A 17,746-nucleotide genomic window follows, 5' to 3' on the forward strand; every position below is an offset into this window, starting at 1 on the left:
CCCCCGGCCTCAGCCCCACACCTCGGCCTCAGCCCCCCCCATCCCATCCCCACGCCCCCGGCGGCCCCCAGCCCCACAGCCGCAGCCCCCGGCCACCCTCAGTCCCCCCCCCAGCCCCCCGGCCGCCCTCAGCCCCACAGCCGCAGCCCCCCGGCGGCCCCCAGCCCCACAGCCGCAGCCCCACAGCCGCAGCCCCCTGGCGGCCCCCAGCCCCAGCCCCCCGGCAGCCCCCAGCCCCCCAGCTGCAGCCCCCAGCCTGTCTCCAGCCCCCCGGCGGCCCCCAGCCCGTCCCCAGCCCCCCAGCAGCCCACAGCCCCCCAGCCACAGCCCCCAGCCCGTCTCCAGCCCCCCGGCGGCCCCCAGCCCCAGCCCCCCGGCAGCCCCCAGCCCCCCAGCTGCAGCCCCCAGCCCGTCCCCAGCCCCCCGGCAGCCCACAGCCCCCCAGCCACAGCCCCCAGCCCGTCTCCAGCCCCCCGGCAGCCCCCAGCCCCCCAGCCAAGCCCCCAGCCCCCCAGCCACAGCCCCCAGCCCGTCCCCAGCCCCCCGGCAGCCCACAGCCCCCCAGCCACAGCCCCCCGGCGGCCCCCAGCCCCCCCGTACCGGGGCCGTCCCCCGCCCCGTCGCAGTCGGGCTCCTGGCACGCCACGCAGTGGAGCTGCTGCTGTTTGTCCTGTAGCAGGATGGTCTGGGGGGCACGGGGGGGGTCAGCGCGGCCCCGGCCCCACAGCCCTGCCCCACACCTCTGGACCCCTGCTGCACCCCCACAGCGCCCCCAAGCCCCCCCCCCCCCGGCCCAGCTCCACACCCCAGATCTCTGCCCCGTGTCCAGCCCCACGCCCCCAGCCCCACATCCCTGCCCGAGGCCCAGCTCCACACCCCAGATCCCTGCCCCGTGTCCAGCCCCACGCCCCCAGCCCCACGCCCCCCGCCCCACACCCCAGGCCCAGCCCCACGCCCCCAGCCCCAGCCCCCAGATCCCTGCCCCAGGCCCAGCCCCACGCCCCCAGCCCCACATCCCTGCCCGAGGCCCAGCCCCACGCCCCCGCCCCACACCCCAGCCCCAGGCCCAGCCCCGCGCCCGCAGCCCACTCCCCAGGCCCAGCCCCAGAGCGCACCCCGCAGTGGGGGCAGCACCGCCCCAGCATGCGGTACCCCCGCAGCAGCAGCTGCCCCATGGCCTGGCTGACCCGCTCCTGCCGCTCCCGCCGCGCCGCCAGCTCCGCCGCCCGGGGCCGCCCCCGGCTCCGCGCCTGCGGGACACGGGGCGGTCACGACACGGCGGGGACCGTCACGGACACGGCGGGGGGGGGGCGGAAGGGGGCCCGGAACGCCGGAGGAGGGAAGGGGGAGCGGGGGACCCGAGAGCGCGGGGGGACCCGGCCCTGGAGGTCCGGGAAGGTCGGTGGGGGCAGCCCGGGGGCGGGGGGGGGGGGGTGTCGGTGGGGGCTCGAGGGGAACCCACGGCCCGGGGGAGGGCTGGTCCCGCCGCCGCCCGCACCCGCGTTCAGCGCCATGGTCGCTGCGGAAACGGCGCCGCAGCCGGAACTGACGTCACGGCGGGCCGGACTCCGGCGAGAGACAAAGAGGCCGGACGGAAACAAAAGCGATGGGCGGCGGTAAAAACGGTCCGGCCGCCAAAAAGGGTCCCGTGGTCCGCCGCCGAAATGGCGCCGTGTCCTTCCCCCTCCCCCGGCCCCAAAGGTCCCCACGTACCTCCCCCCGCGGCGGGGGGGGGTGTGTGTGTGACGCCCCCCCGCACCCCACAAGGACAAACGGACACAGAGACTCGGTGAAAACCTTTATTTTGCTGGAAAATGAGGGGGTGAGGGGACGGGGGCACCCCGGGGAGGGGAGGGGGGCAGGGGAGGGTCCCAATCCTCGGGGGACGGGGGCAGCAAGGCCCCAGGGGGTGGGGGGTGAGGCTGGGGAAGCTCCGTACAAAAAAGGGGGGCGCGGGCTCCATCCGAGGCCGCCGGACCTGGAAGAGAGCAGAGAGGTGAGCGGGGAGTGGGCGCTGGCCCGGGGACGCCACCGGCGGGGGGCACGGACGGACGGACGGAGGGTGGGACAGACGGGGACGCGGCGGTGACGGTGGCGACGGCGCCCGCTCCGGCGAGGGGTGAGGGGTCGCGGCCCCGGTGATGGGGGAGGGAGCGCGGCGGCGGCGGCAGCGGCCCGGGGCACGTCTGACCTGACGCGGCGGCGTCCGGGGAGGGCTCCGGGGCGGCGGCGAGTCCCCGGGGGTCCGCGGTGCTCCGCCGCGGCGTCGCCTCCTGCCAGGGGAAGCCCCGTTACCTGCCGGCACCGGCACCACAGGACGGGACCACCGACGGCCGCCGCAGTGCCCGGTGTCGGCCGAGCGTCCCCGGCGAACGTCGCTCGCGCTGCGGGAGCCGAGCTCCCCTGTAGGCAGCGCCGGGGCCGGCCCGCCCGGCGTCGGCGCTCACCTCCGGCTCAAAAGGCAGAGTACCGCGCCCGCTCCCCGTAGGGGTCCCGCTCGAACCGCTGCATGTCGTAGAGGGAGGCCCGGGCCACCGAGGAGACCGGCGACAGCTGCCCACGCTCGTACGTGTACGCCTCTCCGACGGTGGTGGCCGCGGCGGCCGTGCGGCGCAGGGGGCTTCTATCCCGGGTGTAATAGGTGGAGGAGGCGGCCGCCGCGGCGGCGGTGGCGGCGGCGGCAACGGCGGCCGCCGCGCCCGGGGTCGGCAGCAGAGCTCTATCGTACGCGTCTAGGGTGGTGGGGATGCGACTGGCCATGGCTGTGGTGGCGGCCATGGCCGAGGACTGGACCTGGGAGTACTGGGCGTACTGGGAGTACTGGGCCATGGTCTGCTCCGCGTAGGCGTCGTACGCAGAGGCCGTGGCGTAGGAGCGGACGCGGTAGCGCTTGTAGTAGTCGGCCATCCCGCCGTACGCCTCATCGTAATACACGGTCTCCCCATAGCCCGCGGTGTAGGGAGTGCGCACGGCTCCGTACTGCTCGTTATAGGCCTCGGCAAAGTCCGCCACTTGCCCCGGGCGATCTACCGGGCACTCTTTAGACCAGTGCCCTTCCTTCCCGCAGCGGTAGCAGCCGCTCTTGTCTCCCATCCCGGGCGCCGTCCGGAGCCGGCTGGTGGACAACTGCACGCGCATCCGCTTGCCTTGAGGAAAGAGACGCGAGAGGGGAGAGGCTGTGGTTAACCGCGGCGGCGGGGAGGGCGGCCGGCGCCGGCCGGCGCCTCTCCCCGGGGTTCCCCGACGAGCCGCCAGCCGCCACCTCTATGGGCAGGGAGGGAACCGAAGCACGTCTGCAGCCCCACGAGCCAGGGAGGTGGAAGAGCCGCCCCGGCGCCACACGGACACGGGAAGCAGCATCGACACGGCACGGCTGGGCGCCGGGGCACCGGGGTCCGGCTGCAGCTCCCCGGCTCCGGTTGTCCCCTTAGCGCCCTTTTTCCCCCCATTTCCCAGCCCGCTAGTGGCACACATCGGAGCGGGGACAACCCACCGGTCCCGTCTGCGCCACAAGCCCCAGGAGAGACCCCAGAGGTGGAGTTCATGCCAAACCTGCCATTTTTAGGACAAATCTCACCCTTTTCCTACAAAAAACCAGCACTGCAGAGCCACACTCTGGCCCGAGACAAAGTCACCCTGCCAACACCGACCCTGGGGACATCCCTGCCCACGGAAGGGCCGCCGGCCGAGCGACACGGGAAGCAGCGCGACGCTGACGGGAGCGCGGCGGGTGTTGGCGGCGGGACACGGCTCTCTCCGAAGCCGCACACCGGCCCGCTCGCGCCCCCCAGCCCGCTCATGCCCCCCAGCGCGCTGAGGAGAAAAAGGGGCACTGAACGCCCCCGGCCCCGCAGAAGGCAATGGCGGTCGCGGCCACACCGTTTGCCCATTGTAGCGTTGGCCACCGCGCACAAGGTCCGCGGTGAGCGACGGCGGCGCAGATCCGGCCCCGTGCCTGCGTAAAACCCTCCCGGAGCGGCACCGGGGATAGCGGGGCCGGAGCAGGAGCTCCCCCCGCGCGCCGAGACGGCCCGCTCCCTCCTGTCCTACCTGACCTGCTTCCTCCGGGCCCAGCCCGGCACTACCTATCCCAGCCCAGGGCCGCGGCCCGGCGCGGATCACCTTGGAATTCGGTGTTGTCCAGCCCGCGGATGGCCTCCACCGCATCCTCCGCCCGCTCCATGTGAACGAAGGCATAATCCTTGACGATGTCGCACTCGATGACGGGGCCGTACTCCTCGAACTTGGCCCGCAGCTCCAGGTTGGTGCAGGTGGGGCTGATGTTGCCGACGTGCAGCTTGGTGGAGGCCTTGCTCTTGTTCTTGCTGGCCTCCACGTTGATGCAGACGCCGTGCAGCTTGTGGTGGTGCAGGTTGCGGATGGCGTCCTCGGCCGCCGTCTTGTCCTCGATGTGCACGAAGCCGTAGTTCTTGATGATGTCGCACTCCAGCACCTTCCCGTACTGCTCGAAGAGGGAGCGGATCTCCTGCTCCGTCGCCTCCCGCGGCAGGTTCCCGATGAACAGCTTCACCATCTCGCCCAGCCTGCGCCGAAGAGGGGGGGAAGCGGCGTTTAAAGCGGGGGAGCTCGGCCAAAACTCACCCCCCACCATCCCTGGTTTCACAGTGAGGGACCAGAACGCACCCTCGGGTGCGGAACCGCTGCCCTGCCCGGGGAGGGGCCTCTCCCTGCGGGCAGGGCCGGGGGAAGGCTCCCCCCAGCCTCCGGGGACTCTCCAGAGCCTGATACCAGGGCTGGGCCAGGTGGGAACCGCCCCAAGGCCCGTGAACACGGAGGAGGCCGGGCCGGCCAAGGCGCGGGGTGGAGGCGGGGGGCGCCTGGACACCCCAGGGGAACCCCGGGGCTGGGACACCAACCCCCTCGCCCCGCCGGGGAAGACCCCCGGGCGCTGGCTCCTCTCAAAGGGCCCGGCGGGGGCTCCGAGCCAGGGACCCTTTACGAACCGCCGGGTCCCGAGCGGAGCCGCGGATCCCCAGTCCCCGCCTGGGTCCGGTCTGTGGTCCCCGACAAGGCCGCAGGGCCCCAGGCCCCGTCCCCCCGCCCCAGGGCCCCGTCCCGCTCGCCCCCAGGCCGGGCCGGGGTCTCACCGCGGCGCCGCGCTCCCTCTCGCCGGGACGGTGACGGCGACAAAATGGCGGCGGCTTCGGCTCCACCCCGCAGCGCCCCCTTCCCGCGGCGCCCCGCCCACTGCGCCCGCTGATTGGAGGAGTTTGGCGAGACGGCGCGACATGATTGGCCGAGCCGCCGCTGGGCACCGCCCAGCCGCGCACCGGATGACGTCTGCGTCGAAGCGCGCCCGCGCGCCGGTTAGCCAATCGCGTGTCGCGGCGCGCCGGCGGTGAGAGGGCGGGGCCGGAGCGGGGAGGCGGGACCTTCCGGGCACGTGAGGTCGGTGTCGGCCAATCGGGGCAGGGGGAGGGGCGTGGCCTGGCGTCGCCGCGGAGCCCGACGGGGTCGGAGCGGCGGCAGCGGCGGAGCGGGGTCGACCGGGCCGGGGGGGGCCGGAAGCGACCGCCCCCACCGGGATCGGGACCGGGGCCGGGATCGGGACTGGGGCCGGGATCGGGATCGGGGTCGGCACAGAACGGGCACGCCGCTCCTAACGGCACCGGGGACCACAGGCCTCAGCGGGACCCCCCGCCCTTATCGCGGCCTCGCTGCCACCGGGAACCCCCGCGACCAGGACCGGGACAGTCCGGCCCCGACAGGGTCTGGTCCCGCCCATTCGCGCCCCACAGCCCCGCTCCTCTCCCCTAGGGCCACGCCCCTACCCTAGGCCCCGCCCCCTGCCGATAGGCCCCACTCCCTGCCGATTGGCCCCGCCCCTTCAGCGCGGCTCCGCCCTTCTCCCTAGGGCTCCGCCTCTCTTCCCTAGAGCTCTGCCCTCTCCCCAAAGGCTCCGCCCTTCTCCCCACAGTGCTGCCCCTAGAGCCCCACCCCTCCCCTGGAGCCGCGCCCATCTCCCCCTAGAGCCCCACCCCCTTCCTTCGGGCCCCGCCCTTCTCCCTAGAGCCCCGCCCCTCTCCGTGTAGCCCCGCCCCTCCTCACACTGCACCTGCTTGTGTGCGGCCTAGCCCCTCCCTCGTTAGCCCCGCCCCTCCCACCTTCGCCCCGCCCTCGCCCCGCCCCCGGGCCATGTCGGACTCGGTGCTGCTGCTGCGGCGGGTGCGGGAGCGCAGCGGGGAGGCGGCGGCCGGGGGGGGCCCGTCCCCCCGGCGCAAGCGGGGCCGGCGGCGGCGCTTCTACCCCGAGCACCGGGTGTACCGGGCGCGCTGCTCCTTCCTGGACCTGAGCGAGGAGCAGGTGCTGCGGCGCTACCGGCTGGACAAGGCCGCCATCGCCGGGCTGTGCCGCGAGCTGGGCGCCGACCTGGAGAGCCTGACGGGCCGCAGCCACGCCCTGCCGGTGGCCGTCAAGGTCACCTCCGCCCTCACCTTCCTGGCCTCCGGCTCCTTCCAGACGGCCACGCGCGACACCACCGGCATCAGCCAGTCGGCCATGTCCAACTGCCTGGCGCAGTTCCTGGAGGCGCTGCAGCGGCGGGCGGCGCGGTACATCGCCTTCCCGCCGCCCGGCCACGCCGGGGCGGCCGCCGGCGCCTTCCCCGGGGTGCTGGGGCTGGTGGGCAGCATGCACGTGGCGCTGCGGGCTCCCTCCGAGAACGAGCCGGCTTACCGCAACGCCGGCAACTACCACTCCATGAACATGCAGGTGGTGTGCGACGCCGCCGGCACCATCACCAACGTGGTGGCCAAATTCCCCGGTTCTTGCCCCAACGCCGCCGTCCTGGAGAATTCGGCCTTGGCCCGGCTGCTGGAGGGGGCTCGGCCCGACGGCGCCTGGCTGCTGGGTGAGGCGGGGCGCCGTGGGGTGCCGTGGGGCACCGTGGGGTACTGTGGGGTTGGCGGGGGGGGGGTCCCGGGTGTGGGTGCTGCGGACCCAGAGCAGCCGGTGATGGTGTGAGGGGGGGGGTGGGGAGGCATGGGGGTCTGGGGGTGACCTGGGGGTGACCTGGGGGTCTCAGAGGTGACCTGATGATTTTGGGGTGACCTGAGGGTTCAGGGGGAACCCTGCGGGTCTTGGGGGAGACCTGGGGGTGGCATATGGGTCTGGGGGTGACCAGGGGGTGACCCAGGAGGGGTCTCAGAGGTGACGTGGGGGTCTGGGGGAGCCCTGTGGCTCTGGGGGCGACCTACAGGCCCAGGGACCCCCCAAACCCCCTCCTCGGTGCCGGGCGAGGTCGCGGGACGGGGGGGGTGTCCCCACTTCTCTGACCGCCCCCCCCCCCGCCCCCCCCAGGCGACCGGAGCTACCCGCTGAAGCCGTGGCTGATGACGCCCATCGCGGCGCCGCGCGGGCCGGCGGAGGAGCGCTACAACGCGCTGCATCACCAGGCGCTGGCCGCGCTGCGCCGCACCCTCGCGCTCCTCAGGCTGCGCTTCCGCTGCCTGGATAAGGGCAGGGGGTGCCTGCAATACGCCCCCCAAAAAGTTTGTCAGATTTTTTTGGCTTGTTGTATCCTCCACAACATCGCCCTGCGCCGGCGCATGCCGCTGGAGCTGCCCGAGGGGCTCCCGCCCCCCGAAACCGAGCCCGACCTGCCCCCCCCGCCCCCCCCCGGCCAGACCTGCAGCGAGGGCCGGGCCGTGCGGGCGCGCATCGTCCAGCAGGTCAAGGACGGGCTCGGCTGAGACACCCGGTCTCTGGGGGGGTCCCTGTCCCCTCCCGGGGGGTCCCTGCCCCCTAGGAGAGGGGTCCCCCCATTTGCTGCAAGGGGGGGGTCCCTGTCCCCTGCCAGGAGACGTGGGGGGGGGTCCCCATTCCCTACAAGATGAGAGGTCGCTGCTCCCGATGAGGACAAAGAGGGGGGTCCCTGTCCCCCCCCGGGGGTTGCCGCATCCCCCGGTGCTCCCCGTTTCGGCACTGCACCCCCCCGCCCCTTGTCGGTGCTCGTTTCGGGGTGAATAAACATATTTTTTCAGCAGCGGTGCCTGGGCGGGGCTGGGGGTGCCGGGACCCCCGGCGGGAGGGGGGCACCCCACAGCGCTGCGCTCCCCCGCTTTATTGCCGCCCCGGCGTTTCGGCATTCGCCGTGCCGGGGGGAACCCGCGGCAGCTGCCCCCCCAGGGCAGCCTGGAGAGCCCCGGCGCGTCGGCACTGCTGCAGCCGGTAAAGCATCTCCACCACGTCCCGGCGCATCTTCTCGGCATAGGGGCGTCCCCGGAAGGTCACCGTGTCGCCAAAGCCGTCCCGCAGGTGCTGCAGGGCGGCCGACAGCCGCGCCTCGCACCGGGCGAGCGCGGCATGCAGGTGGGCGCGGTCCCGCGCCTCCATGGCACGTGCCGCTGCCGACGCTGGGCCCCCGCGAAAGAAGCGTCCGGGGTCGGAGCCACACTCCTCCAGCCGCTCCAGCCGCGCCAGCAGCAGCTCCCGCCGCAGGATGCTGCCGGCTGCCGCTTCCCAGGCCTCCAGCGCCGCTGGCAGCCGTGCCAGGGCCACGCCGGCGCCATACTTCACCGCCATCTCCAGCCTCTCCCAGGTGGGGACGCCCAGCGTGGCCCAGAGCCGGTGCAGCCGCCTCTGCAGCCGCTCCAGCCCTGCTGGCGCCGGCTCCAGCACCACTGGCTTCCACAGCCCCTTCTCGTGCGGCTCCGCCGGTGCCGGCTCCTGGTGCGGCTGCGGGGCTCCCGCCGGCTCTTCCTCGCCGCTGCCATCACCACCGTCCAGGTGGAAAATGGTGTGGAGGAAGTCAGAGCCAGTGGCTGCGACAAACTCGAGGTAGTCGCTGAAGAGGTGGGCGGTTTGACGCTGCCCGTGCCGGGCGTCCCCACGCCGCGGTGGCTCAGTGGTGTTTCGGCGTCCCTGCTTGCCCGTGGGGAGCAGATCCGCCAGGGCGGCTGCCGGCTCGACCAGGGGCTCGTGGTGGAACTGCAGCCGCTCGGCGGGGAGGGCCTTGCCCAGCTCCCGGTACAGCTCCTGCACGCCCAGCAGCTCCGGTCCGGTGTCCCCTCCGGCGTCGCAGCACAGCGGTGGGTGCGGCCGCAGCGTCACCCCCTCGGCTAAGGCCCTGCCCGGCGGCAGCCACAGCCCGGCCATGCCGGGCCGCAGGAGCAGGCGGGGGCCGGGGGGCCGGGGGGATGTCGGGGCCCTCCACTGCGGCGTCGCCGCCAGCCGCAGGCCCCGGAGCTGCCGGAGCCGCGCGTCGTCCTCGGTGCGGCGGGTGAGCACTGCCAGGAGCGGCGGCAGCTGGCAGCCGGCCCTCGCCTCCCTCCCGTCCTCGCCGGCCGCTCGCTGCGTCAGCCGACGCAGATCCTCCATCACCGCGAGGGTGTCCGGCGGTATTTTGGGGGCCGGAGGCTCCCCGTGGGGCGCCGGCGTCACCGGGGAGAGGCGCCGAGGGGGCAGCGAGCGGGGGCGGTGCAGCCCGGCGGTGCTGACGTGGCTTTCGGCGGCGGGGGACTCCCGGCCGGGGGTGCCGGTAGCTCCGGGGGTCTCTGGGCTGGTGGCGGAGGCCGAGGGCTGGGGATGAGCCCACCCCCGAGCCACCCACAGCCCCCCCCAACCACCCCCAGGTGGGTTTGGGGGCCCCGGGACGCTTCGAGGAGAGGGGTCACGCGCGGAGGGGCTTCCCCGTGGGAGGGGTGACCCCCCCCGAGCGCCCTGCAGCCCCCCCCCCCCCAATCCCCCCCCACGGGAGGCCCCTCCGTCCGGTCCCCCCCGGGAGCTCCAAACACCCCTGGGACCCCCACCCCCCCTACAGCCCGGTGGGCCCCCCTCGACCGGCAGCAGCCCCCCGGGACCCCCCGATAACCCCCCGGGCACGGCGGGACCCTGCGGCCTACCGCCTTGTTGCCATGGCGACGGCACGCCGGAAGTGGCTCTATCGCCAAATTCCTCCCCCTCCGGCTCATCCCCTTTCCGGTCCGTCGCGAGGGCGGTCCGGCCGCCCCGGCGGCCCCGCGGGTGGTTCCGGGGGCGGAGTCCGCGGCCATGGCGGCGCCGGGACCGACCGGGAGCAGCTGCCGGGTCAGGGCCCCTCCGCCGGGGTCGCGCGAGGGGAGATTTGGGGGTGCAGAGCCCCTTGCACGGGAGTTTTGGGGGTGCAGGGCCCCGAGGGACCAGGATTTGGGATTGCAGAGCGCCTTCCATGGGACATTTGGGGGTGCAGGACCCCTTGCACACGAGTTTTGGGGGTGCGGGGCCCCAGGGTTTGGGGGTGCTGACCCCAACCCCCCCTCCCCGCAGCTGGAGTTCGCGGTGCAGATGCGGTGCCAGGACTGCGCCGAGGCCGTGCGGGCGGCGCTGCAGGGAGCCCCAGGTGAGCCCCCCGTCCCCCCCGTCCCGTCCCCCCCAAGAATCGGGGACCCCCCTCCCCGTCACCCCTCTCCTTCCCGCAGGCGTGCGGCTGCTGGAGCTGCGGCTGGAGGCGCAGACGGTGCTGGTGGAGACGACGGCGCCGGCCGAACGGGTGCGGGAGCTGCTGGAGAACTCGGGGCGCCGGGCGGTGCTGAAGGGGATGGGGGGGTCCGACGACGACGGTGAGTGAGATTTGGGGTGCCGGGGGACGGACGGACGGCGGGTGCGGGTGCCGACGCGTCTCCCCACAGCGAGCCTGGGGGCGGCGGTGGCGGCGCTCGCCGGCCCCGGCGCGGTGCGGGGCCTGGTGCGGTTCCTGCAGGTCTCGCCGACGCGGTGCCTGGTGGACGGCGCCGTCGAAGGGCTCCCGCCGGGCGCCCACGGGCTCCACGTCCACGAATTCGGGGACCTCTCGCGCCCCTGTGACAGGTACCTCGGCGGGGGGACGCGCGCGCCCGCGTCTGGGGGCGCGGGCACCCCCGACCCACCCCGTGTCTTCCCCCCCACAGCTGCGGGGGCCACTTCAACCCCGACGGGGAGTGCCACGGGGGACCCCAGGACCAGCACCGGGTGAGCCGGTGGGCACGGCCGCTCCGTGGGGCTGGGAGGGGCTCCTGGACCCTCCCTGACCCCCCACACCCCCACCGCAGCACGTTGGGGACCTCGGGAACATCTGGGCCGACGCCGAGGGCCGAGCCAGCTTCCGCATGGAGGACTCGCGCCTGAAGGTGAGGCTGGGGAGTGCATGGACGGCCCGGCCCCCTCCCACGGTGGCAGGGGGTCTGGGCTGCGCCCCACGGCCGTGGGGAGGGTCTGACCCCGGTCCTGTGGCCAGGGGGGGGTCCCAGCTCTGCCCCACGGCTGTGGGGAGGGTCCAAGCTGCGCCCCACAGCTGTAGGGGAGGTCCAGGCTGCGCCCCATGGCCGTGGGGAGGGTCTGGCCCCAGCCCCACAGCTCGGAGGGTGGGCAGTCCCCAGCCCCACGGCGGTAGGGGGGTCCTGAGCCCTCTCTAACCCCCCCGCCAGGTCTGGGACATCATCGGGCGCTCGGTGGTGGTGGCAGCAGGCGAGGACGACCTGGGCCGGGGCTCCCACCCGCTCTCCCGGGTGACTGGGAACTCCGGGCCGGGGTGAGTGCTCTAGGGGGGCCCGGGGGCTCTGGGGGGCCGCTCGCCCCCTCACTGCTCGTGTGCCCCCCAGGCTGGCCTGCGGCGTGGTGGCCCGTGCGGCCGGGCTCTTCCAGAACCCCAAGCGGGTCTGCTCCTGTGACGGCGTGACCCTCTGGGAGGAGCGGGACCGGACCACGGCGGCCCCCAGCCCCACGAAGGCCCCCAGCCCCGCAACGGCCCCTGACCCTATGGCGGCCCCCGGCCCCACGGCAGGTTCCAGCCCTACGGTGGCCCCGGCCCCCCACCTCTAGGAGCTGCCCCGGGACAGCAATAAACGATAACTCGCTCTCCGGCCTCTGCGGTTTCCGGGGGGCCGGGGGCTGCTCGTTCCCGCGGTGCTCGGCGCTGCGCGTTCCCCGGGGCCTCAGCGGCCCCTTTAAGGGTGGGCGTGGCCAGCGCGGCGGCGGCCGTTAGAGGCGTGGCGCTGGGGCGGGGCCGTGCGGAGGGGGCGGGCGGCGCGCAGGCGCGGCGGTGGCGGCGGGAGCGCGGAGTGGGCGGTCGCTGGGCGGGAAGCAGGGGCGGCGGGCGGCGCGCAGGCGCAGTGCGGAGGGCGCGCACACGGCGGGCGGCGCGCAGGCGCGGTGCGGAGGGCGCGCGGGCGGCGCGCAGGCGCAGTGGCGCGGGCGCCGCTCCCGCTCCGCGCTGAGGAGACGCCGCCATTTTGTGAGGCCGCCGCGCCGCTGCGCTCCCGCTCCCCTCTCCCCGCCGCTGCCGCCACCATGCGTCCCGGCATAAAGCTCTTCGTGGGCAACGTCCCCGAGGAGGCGACGGCCGAGGAGCTGAGCGAGCTGTTCGCCGGCGCCGCCGGGCCTGTGCTCGGTATCGCTCTCATGAAGCAGTTCGCTTTCGTGCACCTCCGGGATGAGGCGGCGGCGGCTCGCGCCATCACCCAGCTCAACGGCCACCAGCTGCACGGCCGCCGCATCGTGGTCGAGCCCTCGCGGCCTCGGCCCACCAACACCTGCAAGATCTTCGTCGGTAACGTCTCGGCCGCCTGCACCAGCGGCGAGCTGCGCTCGCTCTTCCAGCAGTACGGCACCGTCGTCGAATGCGACGTGGTGAAAGGTACCGGACCCGCCGGCACAAGCCTGTTCGCCTCCCCCGGGGCCAGTGCCCCGCCGCAGGGGGCTCGCCGCTCGCCTCCGTCCTGGAGCCGCTCCGGCCCCGCTCTCGGCTCGGGGGACCCGTGTTGCGTCCGGCTGGCTGCGGCTTCCCCCCCCGCCCCCTGCCCCGGCCCGATCTGGCGGCGCCCCCGCACACGAACCAAGGCCCCGGGTCCTCCTGCCGCCCCCCAGCCCCGGCCGGAGCCCTGCGAGCCCTCCTGGGTTCCCCAGACCCCTCTCCCGCCCCTCTGCCCCGTTAACCCCCCAGCGCACCCCCGGGTGCGCGCTCTCCAACCAGGCCGCGTCCTCCATGCTCGGCTCTCCCCCAGCCCCGGCGGTTGGAAACCGCTGCCACCGCCTCCGTAACTGTTCCCTGAGACGAGGCGCTTTTCCCCCCGTCCCGCTGCGACGTCGCCCCGGCTTCGCCCTCGCAAACACGCTTCGACGTGGAGCGAGCCGTTCCCCCGTCGGCCCAGGCGGCAGAGCCGGAGCCCGCGAGAAGCGTGCTGTAAAACTCCCGAGGGGGGATTCGATCGACTCCGGATCAGGGATCCCGCAGCACGGGATCCCTGAGGTGAAAAAGCGGCATTCCCACGTCGTGCGGCCGCTCCCCGAGGTGCCCGTTCCCCTTACCCCGGCGGCATCCCCGCCGGCTCCTCCGCCTCCCGGGAGGGTGATGTTGTTGCCTCTGCTCTCTCGTCCCAGGTCGCAGGCCCACCGGCTCCGTCCCGCCAGGACGCAGCTTCCCAGCGGAGCCCGTCTGAAACCGCCCCAAACCCACGCCAAAAGTTTCTGGCGTCCCCTCGGCCGGTGGCTGATTCGTGGGGTGCCCCAGAGAGGGCTGGGGGTGGATGGAGGAGACGTCCCCTCCTTAGGCTGCTGGGGTGGGATACGTGGATGCGGGATGGGAGCCAGGGAAGGGCGGGATGGCGGAGCGGAGGGGGGACAAGCAGGAGGGTGGGCAAAGCGACGCTGACATTTAGCCAGATCGTGAAATACCAGGATGGGGGTCGCTCGGCCAGCGACACGCTGAGTGTGCCGCGCTCCCTCGGGCGGGCTGCCCTGGCCGATCTGTGCACCGGCCCTCTGGCTGCGGGCTACAGCGGGCTCTTGCCGCCAGCGCCGGTTATGGTGATCCCTGGCCCGTGACCATCCGTGGGGGGATGCCGTGAGGTTGCTGAGAGGAGCCTTTCCGCCCTGTGCCGGCCTCCCGGACCCGTCGTGCCATGGGGACACCCTCCCCAGTTACTGCGGCGGCACCCGAACCCCAAAACGGTTGTCCTGAGCGCTGCGGGTGGCTGCCGGGCCTGGCGTGGGCACAGCGTGGTGGCGAGAGCCATGCGGGGGGACGGGCTGGCTGCCTGTGACGTGGCGGGTGACCCGCTGTCCCGCCACACACCTGGACCGGCCGCTCTGGTTCCTGCTTCCACCGCTCCTCGCCTCGCTCTCCATCTCCTTTCCGACGCCTCTCCGCTTCGGCGCCGCCTTCGTGCCGTGCTGCTCGCCCGGCTCCGCCTCGGCCCGGGCGCTCGGCGGGGTGTGCGGTGCCTCCTTCTGCCCCCGTCTCTTCCTCTGTCTTCCTCCCCCCTCTCTTCTCTCCCTGTCCTCCTGCTGGCGCTCTGTCCCCCTCGGCACGACCCGGTGTCTCGGCGGGCACCAGCCCTCTCTGGCTTTGTTCCGCTTACCGGCGGGCTGGCCCGGCTGAGCCCGCGGCGGCCGTGCCGCCATCCCGGGGCGCTTGGTCTCTGCGTGCCAGAGGACGGGTAGGGAGGAGTCTCCGGCGGCGAGAGGCCGCTGTGCCGTGGGACCGGGTGCCGAGCTCCCTCGGTGCAGGGAGGGCACGGGCGAAGGGAGGAAGAAAACGGGGGTGGGAAATGGATTTAAAAAAAGCCCTGACTGGGTGTTCCTGAGCCGGGGGACGCCGGGCGGGTGGCTGGGCTCGTTAGGGTCCGGCTGAATTAATTGTGGGGCAGAAGCGAACGACGGCGGTTCTGTCTCTCCGCTGCCTGAGCAGCAGCAGCAGCGGAGCGGGTGCTGTCCCGCCGCTGCCGAGCCGCGCGCTGCCGGCGAGGCTCGTTAAAGCTTTCGGTCCTGTAACGAATTGTTTTTTTCTCCCCCCACTGATAACCCTCTGTCTGCTGCTTTATCAGACTATGCATTTGTTCACATGGAGAACGAAGCAGATGCAAAGGTTGCCATCGAAAACCTTAACGGGAAGGAGGTGAAGGGGCGCAGAGTGAACGTGGAGCTCTCCACCAACGTCCAGAAGAAGGGCGCGGGCCAGGCCCTGCCGCCCGCCCTCAGCCTCGACAAGAGCAAGAGGATCGGCCTGGAGTACCGCGAGAAGTTCCAGCCCAAGATCGAGGGCTTCGACCAGCAGCGCCGGGCGGCGGACGCCGCCTTCCCCTCGGCCGCCGCTGCCGGCTACGCCACCGCCTCCTCCCTGTATGACTACCAGCAGCGCTTCGGCACCGGCGGTGCCGGCAAGTACGAGGCCTTCGAGGCGCAGGCCAGGCCCGCCTCCCCCTCCTACTTCGGGAGGGACCGCAGCCCGCTCCGGCGCTCCCCCACCCGGGCCGGCTACGCGGCGGTGACGCTCCCCATGACGGCGCAACCGGCCGCCTACCGCGCCCAGCCCTCCGCCTCGCTGGGGGCCACCTACCGCGCCCAGCCCTCCGCCTCCCTCGGCGTGGCCTACCGCCCGCAGCCCACCACGGGCCAGGCCGCCTCCTACCGCGCCCAGCCCTCCGCCTCGCTGGGCAGCGCCTACCGCTCCCAGCCCTCCGTCTCCCTCGGCGCCTCCGGTGCGCAGCCCACCGCCAACTCCCTCGCCTCCTACGGCGCCCAGGCCGCCGCCTCCTACGGCGCGCAGCCCGCCGCCTCCCAGCTCTCCGGCTACAGCGTCCAGTCCGTCGCCCTGGCCTCCTCCTACGGGGCGCAGGCCGCCTCTGGCTACTCCACCTCCTACGGCGCCCAGGCCACCGCCTACGGCGCCCAGGCTGCTGCCGGCCCTGCCGCCTCCTACGGGGCCCAGGCCGTGGCCACACACGTGGCCTCCTACGGCGCCCAGGCCGCTGCCGCGGGCCACGCCGCCTCCTACGGCGCCCAGCCCGTAGACGGCCACGCCGCCTCCTATGGCGCCCAGCCCAGTGCCGCGCTCTCCGCCTCCTACGGCGCCCAGGCCGTGGCCGCGCACGCCACCTCCTACGGCACCCAGGCGGTGGCCGGTCACGCCGCCGCCGCCTACCAGCCTGTGGCCGGCCATTCGGCCTCCTACGGCGCCCAGCCGGCGGCCGCGCTCTCCGCCTCCTACGGCGCCCAGCCCGCCGCCGGCCACTCCGCCTCCTACGGCGCCCAGCCCGCTGCCAACCTGCCCGCCTCCTACGGCAGCCAGTCCGCCGCTGCCGCGCTCTCCGCCACCTACGGCGCCCAGGCGGCATCCTCACTGGCCGCCTCCTACGGCAGCCAGGCCGCCGCCGCCTCCTACAAGGCGCAGGCCTCCGCCCCGCTGACGGCCGCGTACCGGGCCCAGGCCTCCGGCTCGATGGCGGCGTCCTACCCGGCGCAGCAGGCCTCTTCCGCGTCGCTGGCGGCCGCCTACCGAGCCCAGCCGGGCAGCGCCTACGACGGGCCGAGCCAGCTGGGGCAGCAGGCGGCTTCCTACCTGGGCCTGTCGCAGGCCGCCGCCGCCGCCGTCGCACCGCCCTACGAGCGCACCCGCCTCTCCCCGCCTCGCAGCGCCGCCTACGACGACCCGTACAAAAAATCGTCCGCTCTGGCAAAAAGGTACGGCGCCGGGCCGGGGCCGGCCGGCCGCGCGAGTCGCTCCACGCCGCCCCGCTGGACGCCGCCGCCCGGCTCGCGGCTTAGTCTCGGCTCCGGCGCGGCTCACTAACTGCCCGGCGTGCAGAAGGGTGGGCGCTGCGTGCCGGCACGCGGGTGCGGCGGCTCTGCTCCCGCGGCGCAGACCCCCCCGCGTAACCCCCTCCCCTGGCTCCCCGGGGGGTGCGTGTGGGCAGGCTCACCCCTTCGCCGTACCGGCCGCGCTGCGGGGCAGCGAAGGGGGCTTCGTCCGGGGCGGGGGGAGCTGGCGGCACGTGCTTGCCGGCGGCTGGGTTTCCCCGGATGCCCGGAGTCGGCTCGGTGGGTGCACCGGGCGCCGCTTCCCCATTCTGCGCCGGCTTTGCTTGCGGCGCTGCCTGCCCGCAGCCCGGCAGGGTCACGCTGCCGCGGCGCGTCCCGCCCAGGGACGCGGTCGCCGCCGGCGGCGGATTCGGGCGCCCTCCCCCTCATTCACCTCCTGTCTCTTCTCTCGACCAGGTACGGTTCCGAGCGCCGTCTCTCTGACCTCTCAGATTACCGCCGCTTAGCGGACTCGCCGCTCGCGTACCGCCGGTCGCCAACAAAGTCCCCGATGGATTACCGCCGCCTTCCAGAAGCGCACGCCGATTACGCCCGCTACTCGGGCACCTACGGCGATTACCTGCCCGCCGCCCGCGTCCACTCGGGCTACCAGCGCCGCCTCTGAGCCGGGCGGCACCGGGGCTGGGGAGGGGTGTCAGGCCGCTTGCGTCGCCGCGGGATTGCGCTCGGTGCTCCGCCTCGCCAACCGCTGCCGCACCCGGCACGGTTCGCCTTCTCCCGCCGCCGTCCCCGGGTGCAGGGACGGTTATTTTTTAGCTGCTTTTTTTTTTTTTTCTTTCTCTTTTTGAGTTTTTAGAAGGATCCATGGTTACGGTTGGAAAGCGTGCCGCGCTCCCCCGGGGGAGCGGGCAGCGGGCGCGCGGCGCTGTTCCTCGCCACAGGCATGGTGGAATTGTCTCTCGCTCGGGGCACGCGCGCCCGTCGGCACCGCCGGCGCTCGTACGCTCTTTTATACCACGAGTTCCCCCCTTTTTGGGTTCGTTTCCCCCCTTTTCCAGCGTCAGTCTGCGGCGTGACGCCGGGCTTGGCGCAGCAGCGGGGGTTTTGTACGACTGTAAATAAATGCTGGGCTCTTCACCGTTTCGCAACCGTCTCCCGTCTGGTTCTTTCCCAGCCCGGCACTTCGGGGGACTGGCAGCGCCGTCGGGGCCACCGCCGCCTCTGTTCGGGCAGC

The 17,746-nt window shown here is 73.8% G+C and overlaps 5 protein-coding genes across 5 annotated transcripts in view; 3 read left to right on the forward strand and 2 right to left on the reverse strand.

Annotated features, from left to right (window-relative positions):
- The window catches only part of LOC309414989 (RAS guanyl-releasing protein 2-like), a gene marked incomplete at its 5' end in the record, with an annotated part of 8,464 nt that extends 6,950 nt beyond the window's left edge, over positions 1–1,514 (reverse strand). The window contains 2 exon segments of the mRNA XM_082012374.1: positions 1,116–1,250; positions 1,293–1,514. Coding sequence (XP_081868500.1) covers positions 1,116–1,250; positions 1,293–1,514 — 357 coding nt within the window.
- Positions 1,515–2,454: 940 nt separating this feature from the next.
- Positions 2,455–4,534, reverse strand: LOC309415015 (RNA-binding protein 4-like; the record flags this gene model as incomplete). Its single annotated transcript, XM_082012401.1, has 2 exons — positions 2,455–3,146; positions 4,123–4,534. 2 exons carry the CDS (start codon positions 4,532–4,534, stop codon positions 2,455–2,457), a joined length of 1,104 nt encoding a protein of 367 aa, XP_081868527.1.
- A 1,622-nt stretch (positions 4,535–6,156) lies between these two features.
- Positions 6,157–7,712, forward strand: LOC309414990 (putative nuclease HARBI1; the record flags this gene model as incomplete). Its single annotated transcript, XM_082012375.1, has 2 exons — positions 6,157–6,871; positions 7,321–7,712. 2 exons carry the CDS (start codon positions 6,157–6,159, stop codon positions 7,710–7,712), a joined length of 1,107 nt encoding a protein of 368 aa, XP_081868501.1.
- Positions 7,713–10,011: 2,299 nt separating this feature from the next.
- Positions 10,012–11,796, forward strand: CCS (copper chaperone for superoxide dismutase; the record flags this gene model as incomplete). The annotated part of the gene is made up of 8 exons (XM_082012403.1): positions 10,012–10,047; positions 10,267–10,339; positions 10,419–10,559; positions 10,629–10,806; positions 10,887–10,947; positions 11,028–11,105; positions 11,403–11,506; positions 11,577–11,796. 8 exons carry the CDS (start codon positions 10,012–10,014, stop codon positions 11,794–11,796), a joined length of 891 nt encoding a protein of 296 aa, XP_081868529.1.
- A 453-nt stretch (positions 11,797–12,249) lies between these two features.
- Positions 12,250–17,680, forward strand: RBM14 (RNA binding motif protein 14). The gene is made up of 3 exons (XM_082012397.1): positions 12,250–12,610; positions 14,799–16,434; positions 16,969–17,680. The coding sequence occupies exons 1-3, from the start codon at positions 12,265–12,267 to the stop codon at positions 17,174–17,176; spliced, it is 2,190 nt and encodes a 729-aa protein (XP_081868523.1). The 5' UTR covers positions 12,250–12,264; the 3' UTR covers positions 17,177–17,680.
- The last annotated feature ends 66 nt before the right edge of the window (positions 17,681–17,746 follow it).

Source organism: Phaethon aethereus (genome assembly GCF_964289735.1).
Source record: "Phaethon aethereus genome assembly, chromosome: 37".
NCBI classification, from domain to species: Eukaryota; Metazoa; Chordata; class Aves; order Phaethontiformes; family Phaethontidae; genus Phaethon; species Phaethon aethereus.